Source organism: Borostomias antarcticus, assembly GCF_949987555.1.
Source record: "Borostomias antarcticus genome assembly, chromosome: 7".
NCBI classification, from domain to species: domain Eukaryota; kingdom Metazoa; phylum Chordata; class Actinopteri; order Stomiiformes; family Stomiidae; genus Borostomias; species Borostomias antarcticus.
In genome coordinates this window covers 27585669-27600558 of record NC_140240.1, presented here as the reverse complement: position 1 = coordinate 27600558, position 14890 = coordinate 27585669, and the positions used below count along the sequence as shown (strand labels likewise).

Sequence of the window (14890 nt, the reverse complement as noted above, 5' to 3'; positions counted from 1 at the left end):
GAGGTCCTGACCAAAGTGCTGCAGGAGGACCCGCCACTGCTCCCACTCAGCATGGGCTTCTCCCTCGACTTCCAGTCCTTCGTCAAAGACTGGTGAGTCACACACACACACGCAGACACACACACAGACACACACACACACACACACACACAGTATTAGCTCCTTCGCCTCTCATCCTGCGTCTCTTCCCCACAGCCTCACAAAGGATCACAGAAAAAGGCCAAAATACCACAAGCTGCTCGTAAGTGTCTGCGCTTTTCATCCGTTACGAGATGCCGTCGCTTTATAAGACGACAAAGAGATCAAGTACAGACCAAAGTAAAAGGGGCGGATTCGAATAACCCCCCTACCCCCCCTCCTGTCTTTTTCCCAACCCCCCCCCCCCCATCCAGGAGCACAGTTTCATCCGGCGCTACGAGGTTCTTGAGGTGGACGTGGCGGGCTGGTTCCAGGCCGTCATGGAGCGCACCGAGTCGCCGCGCAGCAGCCAGTGTTACAGCCACCAGCACCAGCTCCACTCGCTGTTCAGCAGGTAGCCGAGACGCGGCGCCCTCCACCCTCCCCCCCCGCCCTCACCCCGGGCCCTCGGCCGGCGGACCCCCCGCGGAGCCCCCCGCGGTCAGGAGGGCAGCCCCGCTGGAGGAGGGAGGGAGGGAGGGAGGGAGACAGACACGGAGGAGGATTCGGAGACGGACGGACGGACGGACGGACGGGTAGATAGACGGACGGAGGGATGCCGGGCGAATTGAGCGGGGGGGGGGGGGGCGGGACGGACAGACACACGGAGGGTAGGGGGTGTGAAGTCGCTGTAAGCGCGCCCGTGTCGGCGTGGGTCGTCTTAAACGCAGCACACGCTCTGGTCTGCCGGCCCACCTCGCACGGCGCGTTGTAAACCCACTAATCTCCCTGGCGTGCCTGCATGTGGGCCGCAGCTCCAGCAGAGGGCCCCGGTCACCGGATTTGTCAACAAAGAGTAGTCAACACACACTCAGCTAGCTACTGTAACATTAGTCCCCTACGGCGAGTTCAGTTTCACACACGCAACCACGGCTAGGTTCACAAAGAACAGGTACAGTGCAATAAACAGACAGGTATTATATTACCTTTACTCACTGTGTGCGTGTGCGTGTGCGTGTGCGTGTGCGTGTGTGTGTGTGTGTGTGAGTGAGAGAGAGAGAGAGAGGGAAACTACAAATTCAAGCTCACTACGTTATCACATTAGTTATGGATAGCTATCGCTGTCCCACTACAATTCTAACCCACACATTAGAGCCACTGTATTCTTTTTAGTCAATAACACTTGAAAGTACAAGTACAGACAAACATTAACCAACTTTAAATTTTCTAGCAGATGTGAATTGGAAAACTGTGGAAAATACAAAAAAATTAGGGTTATTATTCTTAGATGTGTAGATGAGATGGTGTTTTTAATTCAGGTGGATTCAGAGTGTAACTATGATAAGAAAGTGAAGGGACTGAAGTTGACGACAGAGATTTTATTCCATAACATGTAATGATTCAATGTAAAATAAGGTTGTGATTAGAAACTCATTAATTAATTGTAATTATTTGAACAATTACAAGTCTCTACTAGTGCTTAATTAGAGTGCATGGAAGAAAACTGTTATACTTGGCATGAACACAGGGAAAGGGCCTAAATGACAGCCACAGTGACAAACGTCTTTTAACAGTTTGATACAAATCAGATAGGAAAGGATTTGTAAACCGTGTTAACTCCAAATAAAACGCTGCACTGTATTGCAGCTATATCTAGATAGATCTCTTTTACAAAGAAACCTATAGAGTAGCAATTCAAATGGCTGAAATGTAAAATAGAGTAAAATTCTTCAAATAACCAAGGGTTTCTTCTACAAGGCTAGCGTATCCCAACTTCACTTGGAAGTGACTGGCATGTCTTATAAATATGTTTGGTGTCGGTAGTTGTGTTCATTCGGTGATTACCGCTTGGGTGAATGAGGGAATGTTTGCGTATTTTACCGAGGAGGAAGTAGTAGTAGGCAAGTCAGACGGGAACCTATCCTTTACAAATGTGCAGGAAGTGGACATTTCCGTGGAGAGTTTCAACCTTTCTCCTTTCTCCCTTCTTCTGTCTCTCCGTCGCTCTGTCTCCCCTCTTCTTTCTTGGGGGGTTCTTTCTCCTCTCCCCTCCTCTTTTCTGTCACTCACTCTCTTCTCAGAGCTCCACGGTTGGGTCAAACCAAAGTGCTGTAGTTGTTGTTTTTGGGTGCGGTCAGGGCGTCGGGAGAGACCCCTCCTTTCTCCGGTCTTAGCGCCTCCACTCCTGCGAGGCCCTCTCCAAAACCTGTGGGCTAGACCTCCAGACATAGACCCCCCCCCCCCCCCACACACACACACACACACACACACCCACCAAGCCAAATCACCACTAGGAGAGCAGAGATGGGGAGAACGGCAGGAAGTCCGAGGAAGAGAACTGGAACGTTGACTGAAGGAGCAGTAGAGGAAAGGAGAAGGGTGGAAATAGAGGGAGAAGTCGGAATGTTGATGGAACGTCGGGAGAACGTGGGCAGGGAGGCGAAGGAGAGAAGGAACAGGAAGTCAGACAGAAAGTTGAGAGTTGAGGATAAAAGGGGAAGAGTCGGGCCGTCTTGATCCAGAGTCGAGGGTCAGAGAAAGATCAGGTCTGTCTAGGTCCTGAGCGAATGAGTGCAGATCAAGAGAGCGATGGTGATGAAGTATTTGATAAAGGAGAGGAGCTTGGAGGCCTGAATTCACCGGCTTGCTAGAACTAGCTGGATATCGCAAAAGCTTTCATGGTGTTACACACCAGCGTACCAATTTATGATTTTTAGCGCGTGAATTAGGATTTGTTTTGATGATGTTTGGTGTTCTATTCATTATTGTATCTTTCAAGAAAATGTTCCTGTATTATGGTAATTGTTATTATTTATTTACAATATTACTGCTGCTATTTTGCTTTAGACGCTGCTGTCACTTGATTTTTCCCCCAAAGGACAGATCCTTTAATTTTTGTCTTTCAAAACCAAATGAGTCAAATGATGCAATGTCTACACACGTTACCAAATACAGAGAAGCAAGTCTAACGAGGGCAACGACAAGTGAGAGAGGGAGGAAGAGTAGGGAGGCACAAAACTAACCCACACTAATGATGCACGCCTCAACGGCAAGGATCTAACAAGGCCCATAGGATAGTTTATTGTTTGTTTGCATTAACGTCACAATATCACACTGCTTTATTACTGCAGAGTACACCTGTTACGTAGGGAGTGTGTCTGTCCTGGGGGTATGAGATCTGACCCATTTGGGTCCGGGGTCACCCTGCTCCTTCCTGTCCGACCGTCCGTCTGCCTCTCCGTCCGGCGGCCTCCTGAGCTCGATGACCTTGACGTTACTCACCAAAGGTGTTATCGACGAGACAAATACAAGCTATTAATGTTCTTGCTGTTAGAATTGATCACCACGACCACACTCGATCTCTCTGTAACTGACCAGGGAGGACATGAGGGCAAAGGGGGGGAGGGGGGGGGGGGGTGCTTTAGGATAGCAACACCTGTGCGTGTGTGTGGGTGGGTGGGATACAGGTCGGAGACTGGCACTCAAACACACACAACTGAGCTGGAGCCAAGCAATCAACTACACTCAAACAAGTAGATATTTAACAGCTACACCACAATGTTCAGGTTATTGACCAACCACAACGAGTCGTCAGGAGAATTAAGTTCTGCAATCTTGGATAAGTGCAAGTCATTGACTACAGTGTTGGTCAGCTCATTAGCTAAAACAGTATTATAAGACATTGGCCTGGTTAGTACTGCAGTACTAATTACTTCCAATACCAGATCAGATTTAATTTGGACTTTCTTGAATCACTACTAAGTGCACATAATTCACTAGTGCACACTATTGAGAATTTGCCCTATTAAGTCTTGGTTGTCCTGTGCCTGACTCCAGAATGAATGTTAGAGCCAGTCTCCACTGTCAACCGTTTGAATTTTGTTTTTCTGACACACTTTTACAAACACACACACACTTTCCACACATGTTAGTGCTCTGGATATGTGTATTTGAGTTTGACCTGATGGCAAAAGTGTCTTCACCTCAGTTGTGTAGCCAGATTTGCATTGTACTAAACTGAATGACTCGGGTGTTCGTGTGTTTGTAAAAATTATAATAGAAAAAAACAACAACCTTTGAATTATAATCCTGACGCCCATATCCAAGGACAGTGACGCTATAAAACACCAACAGACGCACACACCAAATGTACACACAGCAATGCTGGCTGCTGCCAATAGGCTTTGTGTGTGTTTGTCTGTGTGCGTGTGTGCGTGCGTGCGTTAGTGGCAAAGCCAGCCCTGTAAAATCTCAATAGTACTCTTCTAGCGCGTGTGCGCGCTGCGTTGCTCCTTGGGCGCGTTGCGGGAGGGTGTGTCACGGCCCCCATCTGTAAAGTCAAACCAAATATCATTTTCACTATGCAGTCATTTAGACCGTCACGTAACGGAAAGCCTCTGCTCCTCTACATAACACGTATACACGGTGAAACCGGAGTGGCGGAGACGACGTACCGGATCTTACGAACCCCCTCCTAGTCCGTCAGAGACGATGCCTTCAGCTGGTCCAGAGAGCTAACAAGTAGACTGACGGAGAGCAAGAGACGTGTTTTGAATGAGCTGACGAATATTTAAGGATTGTATCGGGGTTTGGGGAGGGAAGGGGGGGGGGGTGATAGGCTGGGGTGGGTTTAGACAGGGTTTGTAGTTGGGGGGGGGTTGTAGTCCAATGCTGTAAGTATATCAATTGCATGTTATTGTTATCACTGTAACTGCCATTGATTTTAGATTATGGTTGGTCAGGAGGGTGGGGGGGGGGGGGGGGAGTGCACACAAGACTCTCTTTATTTATAATTTTTACATATATATTCTGTATCTTTTTTTCATTTTTTTTGCGCAAATGTTGAATTGTGTACTTAGGAAAAGACACACTTTTGCCTTTTTTATGTCCTCTTGACTTTCTGCTATTTGCAATATACATTTTTACTTTTGTCATCTTTAGTTGATCTGAGAACGGGTGGTCGTTTGTGTCGATCACCGCAGGAGGTAGACCTGTCCGTTTGTGTTTTCCTCAATGTGCCGTGTGTGTTTCGTGTGTGTGTGTGTGTGTGCGTGCGTGTGTGTGTGTTGAGAGCCTGGGAGGAGGGAGAAAGGTGTGTTGCAGTGTTTTGTCTACCAAAAGTCTTTATTGATTGTGATTATGATTACCTTTATTTTCGTCCATTGTTTTATTTTGTATCATGATTTACTATTTTTATTATTATATTCAGGGCAAAGATTACACCAAATTGAACAAAGAGCTGTCCGGATGTTCCTAGAGAGTGGTGAGAAGCAGTGGCTAGCTAGAGGACTTGATTTCTTTTTATTCTGACCCCCTGAAGGAATGTCTGGTCAAAGGTGTGTCTTTTTCTGGCGAGGCGGAGCGATGGCGTTCAGCCCTGTGGCCCCGCCTCTTAATACCCTGTGTGGCTGGAGTCGTCTGTCCTCAGATATACGCTGATCTGAACCTGAACTGTTTATACGTTTGGTTTGGTTTGCCCCCAAACACCCCCCCCCCCCCCCCCCCCCCCCTCCGTGATCAAATGACAAGATTTCTTCCTTTGCCACTTTTTTGGGGGGTTGGGGGGGGGGGGGGGGGACATTTGTGTGCTGTCATATACGTTATTTGAGGTCCTTCACCCATCCACATCCTGGAGCCCTGCTGGTCCCTGTTCCTTTAATGCTGTACTAGTCTGTATGGTCATTCTATAGGGCTGTTCCACAACGCAGGCACAGAGTCAGACAGCTTACTGAGAACTGTCAATTAGATAAACAATCTAGAACGTTAAGAAAGCTGAATATGAACACGGGGTCGTTGGGGAAGTGTTTAATTCAATTATGCAAATTGTATTTATTTTTTGACCACAGAAAATACAGATTTTCCTTGGAAAAAGTACTTTGGGAAGTTAGAGAGCCGGTTTAAGTCATTGGTCCTGCTTTCTGGAACATGCCCCTAAGGAGAGCTTCTTGTAATGCTGGGACTGTCATGACTGATGTTGCACTCGGGGTGGCTTTTGAGTGGAGGATGGGGGGGGGGGGGGATCAGGTCAGGGAGATGATGTGTCACTCACAGATGTCCGTTTATCAATCATAGACATGTGATTTGCATAAAAGAAAACCGATTCAACAATGTATTTTTTTTTTTTCTGTTGATGTTTTTTTTTTTTTTTTTTCACTGATATTTATTTATTGGCAATTTGTGTGTTTGTTTTCGAAGCCAAACAAGACACATGGTAGAGAGTCAGTCTGACGTTGGCATTTTACCGTTGATACAAAGAGCCAAATATCCAACCACCCTCACCAACAAAGCATGGAGAATCGGACTGGTTTAGGTACAGTAGGCCTACACAGTCCCGTGATAATCGTTATGACTGGTCTGCTTGACTTGTAGGGTGTCTGTTCTCTTTGATGTCTGCATACTGAGGTCTGTTATTCTGTTCACTGTTTGACGTCCTTCTCCTCAGCCCAAACAGCAGTTTTGGTTTAAATCTAAACACATTATAAAGCATGGTGTATTACAAATATAAGTGCTATACTAGTAGCTACGATTGTTTGACACTTGTAGTAATTTTGATACTAAGGAATGCTAGGCACAATCCTCAACCAAGCAGTGTCAAAACTTTAAGCATAGGGATTTGACAGAAATAATCTACATAATCTGTACTCTAGTAAAGTGGAGAAGCCCTGTTTGAAAATGTACAATTTTCATAGAGAATACTTGCTTGTGTTCCGTTGGGTTTTTAATTGCAGTTCTTCTAAATTGCATGACCTGCTAATTCGCAGGGGAGAAATTCTGTACTTTTTTCCCACAGCTACAGCAGTTCCTAGGCTTAATGTACATGTATGTATGTATGTTTGTTTGTATGACACGATGTTCTGACAGTTGTATCAATCTACACAGCTTTACTGCCTCAAATTGCTTCTTTATTTTATTTTTTATTTTTCTGTATTTCAAAATCCCCCGTCTCATTTCAAACAGAATAAATGCCATTATATTGTGAATACCTCAGGATTTTTTTGGAGAAAAAAAAATAAAACACTTAAAAATCAAATAAATAAATAAATAAAAAACATCCAAAAACGTTTTTGCAGAGTGATGAGTCTTTACTATTTGATCATAAGCAACTAATTCAATCTGTCAACCTTTTGTCCTGTGACACAATAGCGAAAATCAAAAAAATCAAAATGAAATTAGCTGATAGCCTGTTCTTTGAGCTGCATACTGTATGAGAAATCTTCCATATAGAAGCACTTTGTTTGAACCTCCAATCCTCATCTATCCTATCTCATCTGGTCCTCGTCTGGAGCTCCCAGGGGGGAACGGTGGGGTTGGGGTGCAGTTTGAGCTCTACAAGCGTCAGGAGAGGGTGGACACCGTGACGCACCCTGAAGGGAGACCCCGGGCTCAGTTCACCCTCAGCAGGGGCAGTTGGAACCAAAGTAGCCCGTTTTGCTGTCGGTTCAAGGACCAGCAAGGGAACCCCAGTCTGTACAGCATCTGCAAGTACGCAGAAGAACACGGTCAGTTCTGTTGGGACTGTTCATATCTACAGTATGGTTCTGTTGGGACTGTTCATATCTACAGTATGGTTCTGTTGGGACTGTTCATATCTACAGTATGGTGCAGCTAGATGCAGAGTTCTTGCTGTAGTGGTATTTAGGTACATGGAGTGATTTTGTCATAGTATCACAAATTTAAATGGAGAAGCCTACATACTACTGTACTATAATAGTATTAGTATAATCTAAAAAGAATAGGATGCTAATTCTTTCACTTTCACTAATGCCACCGTTATTACAATACATCAACAAACTGAGACAACTACACATTGCAAGGATTGAAACATGAAAATAGCTTGTCTACATTATCTCATACTTAGTCAGACATTCAGTATACAAAAGTAACGGTAATAGGTTTCTTGAAGAGGAACATACATGTATACATGTACATGCTAATAAAAATAATGCATAAAAAGACTGTGTGTGTGGGCCTATTATTCTTTATCAGTTATCAGTGTCATAGAGCAATACATGTAAAAATTTAACCAGTCACAGAATGCAATATGAATCTTTATTCATTAAACCCTGAATTATTACAATATTATTACTTAAATATTTTAAAATATAAATAATTAATAATCAAATAGATTAATGGGGTTAGCCCCCATTCAATACTAAACAGTGTTCATTTCATACAAAACAGCCTCTTGAAGAAGTTAAGAATCTTCTTCTTGGGTTTTCTGGTATCTTCCACAGTGGTCTGGTTCTGTGTCTCCTCACACTGGGACACCTGCTGTCCATCCTGCTTGTCCTCCTGGGGTTTGACTCCAGGACAGGGTAAGTCCGCGGTTCCCCCATAAGAGGGTTGGGCAGGGTTGGTCAGAGGTTCCCCCATAGGAAAGCTGTCTGGTTCAGCGACACTGACCTTCACCAGTGGATTCTCAAGCAGCTGGCCCAGATCACCTCCAACACGCTTGGCTACCCCACTGGCGACATCAGGAATATGGAGACCAGCGATGCTGATGTATATTATAAAGATCTCCTCAATCACAGCATATGGAATAACAGTGACAAACACCTCCCTGTCTCCCATCACTACCAGGTCTTTAAGTGGTGTTGATTTGCTACATTTCCAAACCGAGGAGTTCTGGAGTTTCTGTATGCTCCTTGTCATGTTGAAAAGTGGAGGACGCAACTTTGCATCCAGAGTTACACCTGGGATCTTCTCCAGAACATCTGTGGTGACTTCACTCATTAAAGCACATAGGGCAGGTAGCCCCTGGTAACCAAACCATTTGACATGGCCATTCAGGGGGTACACTTTGAGGAGTAACTCCGTGACCATTTCCTCAACTAGCTGACCGCTAACCACAAACTTTGGGGGAAGTGGACTCATCTTAGCCATTCTCTGACTAATCAGTCCTTCCTCCTCCTTGGCTGAGCACTGGTCTGGTACTCGGCTGGCGATCTCCAGAGCTACAAGATGAGCCACGTACCGCAGTAGGATGTTGGACCAGACGCCTAGAGCTTGTTTCAGTAGATATCTGGGAGCCAGAACCTGCTCCAGTTTGTCCAAGACGACCCTGGCCACCTCATAGACATCAGTGGACCGCTGGAGAGCGCTGGCCAGCTGCTTCTCCTCGGTCACCTGGACCCAGGGGAAGGACCAGAGAAGGTCTTGGGCGTCGTTGACCAGAGGGCCCAGCTTCAAGGAGACCCCCCTCTGGAAGGCCTGGTGGTTGATCTGGAGGAGCACCTGGGAGATGATGTGCTTCACTGTGGAGGTGTGCACCACCATGGGTTTGGGCATCACCTTGATCCCGGAGACCGCAGCCCCGTTCACTTTGGCTCCAATGTCAGAGAAAGCCTTGAGGAGAGTGGTGCTCTCATGGGATTGAGCCGCCTTCAGATTGGAGAGAGAGAGAAAGAAAAAGAGAGAGAGTTACAATGTAATGTTTGTTCTCAGATACATTAAATGAGCCATCAGCATTCTGATTGGGTTGTAGTGTACTGTACATCTTACTTTGTGAAACGTGCTTTATAGATTCTTGGCAACAATATCAAATGATCAAAACAAAACATGAGGAGCCAACGATACCTCAGGCTGGGCAGAGGGGGCATTCTCTCCAGGGAGCTCGTTAAGAAGCTCAATCTCACTGAGCCTGAGTCGACTCCTCACCATCAAGGTCTGGGGGTGTTCAGGAGGAGGTCATTGGCCTGGCTAAGTTATAGATCTGCAAGATGGTCTTACATTCTAAACTGTTTCTTACCATCTCAACGAGATAGAGGTTCCTCCAATCAGCCCTCTCCTGAAACCTATACACGATAAACACCGAATGTATCAGTCTATGAGCTTTTCATAATCTATTCACAATTTATGTTAATCGATCTGTTACTGGTGTGTCATGAAGTCATGTGTCATGTCGATCATCAGTTTTAGAACAAAACAAAAGCAGAATATGCAAGAAGAAAATAACCGTGTGGTACTTGGACGTCTCACTCACTTTGTCAGGAAGGCTGCTCTGGCCCGGCAGAGGATCCATCTCCTCATGTGAGCCGCTGTGATGATGGCCGGTACTGCTCCCTGCTCCTGAAGGCTCAGGAACTCTCGCACGAGCTTTCTCTGGAAGACAGGCTCACCCATTAGCTCCACAACCAGTGAGCCAGGCCTTTACACTGAACACCAACAAGCTGTTTGGGCTCAATGTGAACCTGGAACCAGTCATCATTATCAATGGACACCATTTGAGCTGCTTGTCCAAGAATATCTTACCTGCTCCTTAAGGTGTGACTCCACCCAGGAGTATATGTGGATGCTTTCACAATCCATGTTTGGATTCATGGGAGTAATTATCCTGAAATAACACAATGTGGTTGGACAATTAGTTGCCAAGGCTTAGGCCCACATCCCATCTGATAAAACTGTCCACATTATCTAGGCTACATGAGTTATGTTGATTTAATTTATAATCCAATAGATGTGACATATAAAATAGATTTAAGATAAATACATACCCGAAATAAACTCTCGATAGAGATGTGAATGCGAAGAGGTCTTTGAGAGCAGTAAAAGTAAACTAATCGAAATCGTTTGAAATGCGCGCGCTATAGGCAACGGCAAGTGGATGAATGTTATAAAAGTATTTTCTGCAGATATGTTGGAAGATGAAACATATGACGCTATAGATTCATCATTATCGTCAAGGTGAAAGATAAACATTCGACGAATGGGGGAATTAGAATCAAAACACGTTCCGTTTCCACGGTGAATAATTCATCCCTAAGTAGTCTGGTAATTCCAGACTCATCGCGAACATTTTTGTTGCCATTTTACACCACAAATTCACAATCACCATCCCCCATTTGATGTGAATCAACTTCCCCTCATTCCAGTTTAAGAGGTCGCACAAACAAACACATACATACACACACACACACACACACACACACACACACACACACACACACACCAGATCATTGGTTGGCTCACTTGAAAGTCTTGACTGTCGGTTTCCAAATTGAACAATAGGCCTACATCAAACAAAACAGTACCTACATTTTGCAAATTATTTTCCATATAAATGTGTTTTGTAATCTAGTCATTGACTACAGTAGGCTAGCCTATCCTGTTGTTCAACCCATTACATAAATCATTAGCTAGTGACCTAAATTGTATACCTCATCACCCTACACCTGTCCAACCCTACTGAGTAACAAGCAATAGGCTAGGAGTCTTCTTTATTGTCATTGGCATTGGGGAGGCCTTTCACTTTCATTAGGCTATTGCTTGTTACTCAGTAACCCAGTGGGGTTGGGCAGGATTTGGGTGTAGGGTGATCCTATTCCCACCAAGTTCTTCAAGACTATTTTTAACTTGGTATCTGTTGACACTTATTGTTTGCTCAGTACAGGCGTTTTTCCATGAGCATTTAAAACTGCCCTGGTAAAACCCATTCTGAAGAAAAACAACTTAGACTCCTCAGTCCTCAGTAATTTTAGACCAATCTCCAATCTCCCCTTTTTAAGCAAAATTCTAGAAGAAAATGTATTCAAACAGCTAAATAATTTCCTAGCTGCAAATTGTATCCTGGATATTTTTCAGTCAGTTTTTTTCCCTCATCATAGCACAGACACAGTGCTGGTGAAGGTTGCTAACGACCTCAGAATCAATGCTGACTCAAAAAAGCTCTCTGTCCTTGTCCTCCTGGACCTGAGTGCAGCTTCTGACACGGTAGATCATGGTTAGAAGACTTGAGAACTGGGTCGGCCTCTCCGGTCCATTCCTTGACTGGTTCAGGACTTATTTAACTGACTGAGAGTTTTTCATCACTCTTGGTGACCACAGCTCTAAAAGCACTGCAATTACATGTGGGGTTCCACCAGGATCAATTCTAGGGCCCTTACTTTTCAGTCTGTACATGTTATCCCTACGCGATGTCATGAGAAGGAACAACATTAGCTACCATATGCTGATGACACCCTGCTCTACATTTCTGTGACACCCCTCAACTGAACCAGGCCAGGCCCAGCCTGGCTTATGTGTGTTGGCTGGCTTGTTTCTGTGCGGGACTGGTAGGACGGTAATGTCTGATAAATAAAGATGGGTCTTGTCACCTGGACACATCAGTTCCAATGCTTCCAATGCTAATCCAGCACAATGAGAGCGGGATAGCCAGTAAGCTCATGGGCTCACAATAACTAGCAGCAGCTTCCATAACATTAATGGTATTCTGTTGCTCTAAATCATATGATTTCCCAGTTAAAAGCAGTTTGACATTAATCACCCATTTCGGTGCAGTGTTCTTTGAATTGAGATTTCCAACATGAATATGGAAAGAGTTGTGAGGTGCAGAAATATGTATTATCATTCTGAAGTAAATACTTTTGGATTCATCACAAACAAGAATCACAGGCAGTAATGTACAGTAGTTCGCATATGACCACAAAATGAAATGATTTCAACAAGTTGAACAGACATGTTTTGAGGGTAACACAGAGAGTTTCGGATAATATAAAGGGGATTTGACTCAGCCCAAAATTAATTTACATGAAGGCCTACAAGAAAAACATGTAAAATTGAAAAAATGATTAAAAAAAAGCCCCACACCCACAATAGTAAGAAATATGTTTTCACGTCAACGTAATGTGATGTCGCAAGTGATGTCCCATTCCTTTGTATACCAATTCGAGCCCTTGCAGCCTCTCGCACTCAACCACTTTACCAGGTGACATCAATAAGTCTATGAGGGCTCAGGGCTTGAGGGTTTACGGGGGACATTGGGACTGGGCCATAGTACTCAAGAGAATAGGTAATACTCAAGTCTTGATTGAAACTTTTCTTTAAAGCTTTATTAAACATACAGACGTACACATTAAAAGTAGCCATAAGTTGTTATTTTGCATGTGCTCTCAGGACATGTTGTGGTTGTGACCATCTTTGTAAAGAAGAGAGGCATGTAATGCACATGTATACAGGTTTTGAAGCCTCGGCACTACCAATAAATAACTTATTTAGACGCGTTCTGTCCGAGTGAAATTATTTTTCCGAGGTAGTCTTCTTCTGTGGTGGTGGCGGTGCTTTGAAGCTTCAACCCAGCATTTGTTAAAATAGACACTTTTGCTTAGGTAAGTGAAGTTTCATGTTTATATATGTTTATATGTAAATATGAGCGCCTCTCCTAACTAGGCCGACACCGATTTATTTTGACGGCAAAGTGAATGGACCAGCAAAGGACTGTTATCTGGCATGAGCGAGCGGAATGCGACAAGGGGACTGAGAAGGGCTACATTTCAACCAAACATTCCAGTGAAACCAGATAGTCAAAATAACTTACCTGATATAAAATGGGCACCGCAAACGCAGGCATTTCTGATGATTTCCTCAGTCCAGTCCGTACGCTTAATAATGGCGATTTCGTCTGTCTTCCTCTGCTACTGTTTCAAGAATGCACGCGCATACTTGTGCTGACTAGGCTGTAAAAAGGTCTATAATTAACCGTTACATAACTTCTATAACATCCAGTGACAAAATATGTCATGGTACCTTGGTATGTCCACACCAAGGATTGAACTCACAATCTTCACAGTGATAGGCAGCGCACTATCCACTCGGCCACCGCTAACCAGGGTAATCTGTGGAGTCTTTTTGTTTTGATGTTCTGGGACCACTGCCTCTTGTGGTAGCAACATAGAACTGCAGGTCAACAACTCGCCGGAAGTTGAGGCAGGGAGCGACAAATAGGATTCCCTCTTCATGGTGTGTCGGCTTACAGCCAACACACAAAAACGAATACATGCTTTTATTACTACCAGGTGGAATTATTGTAGCGCTCTCCTGTCTGGCCTACCAAAAAAGCGATAGTCAACTCTAACTGATTCAAAATGCTGTAGCTCGTGTTCTTACAAAGTACAGGAGGGTTCACATCACACCAGTTTTAAAATCACTACACTTGTTATTTGGCGGTTTTATGATAAAAGATGATGTTATTAGTTTATAAACCCATACATAATCATGCACCTAAATACATGTCAGACATGCTTTTGAAATATACACCTAGTAGGTCCCTCAGGTCCTCGGGCACTGAGCTTTTAATGGTTCCTAGAGCCAGGACTAAGAGGCATGGGGAGGCAGCCTTCTGGTCTTATGTCCCCAGCCTTTGGAACACCCTGCCAGAAGACCTGCATGTCTGAGACCATGGTAACTTTTAAGCGAGATCTTAAAACATACCTTTTTTAATATCGCTTTTACCACATAGCTTTATTTGTGTTCATATCTGAAACTGTTCTTAATTTGTATTCTGTTCTCATTGTGTTTACATGATTTTAGTTTTTATCCATCTCTTTTTTATGTGCAGCACTATGTGCAACATTGATTTGTATGGTGCAATACATTTTGCAAATAATTTTCCATATATTTGTTTTGTAATCTAGTCATTAGTCATACTACAGTACCCTATAGCCTACCATTGATTCCATATCATTCAGTCATCACCATTCCTCTAAATAATCATTTCTAGTCATTTCAAATATTCAAATAACTGCTATATTTCAAAACCATGAATTTTCACTTTGATGTCAAATTAAACAACAACAAGCAATATGCTTATAATGAAAGTGAAAGGCTTTCATTATTGACCTTTGGGGTTGGTGAGGACTTTCACTTTCATAATTAGGCTATTGTTACTTGAAGTACCTTATGAGAATGAGGGTATTTATGGCGGGAGAGGGGTACAGTATTCCAATAGATGTGAAATAGAAAATAGATTTAAGATAAATACATACCCGAAATAAACTCT

At 44.0% G+C, this 14890-nt stretch overlaps 1 protein-coding gene across 1 annotated transcript in view; it reads left to right on the top strand.

The window, feature by feature from the left end:
• Window positions 1-536, top strand: part of map2k7 (mitogen-activated protein kinase kinase 7) — a gene marked incomplete at both ends in the record, with an annotated part of 10692 nt that extends 10156 nt beyond the window's left edge. The window contains 3 exons of the mRNA XM_084440782.1: window positions 1-92; window positions 196-241; window positions 393-536. The exon at window positions 1-92 is cut by the window's left edge and continues 51 nt beyond it. Of these exons, the coding sequence (XP_084296908.1) occupies window positions 1-92; window positions 196-241; window positions 393-536 (282 nt within the window). The remainder of the gene's footprint in view (window positions 93-195; window positions 242-392) is intronic.
• Window positions 537-14890: the final 14354 nt, after the last annotated feature.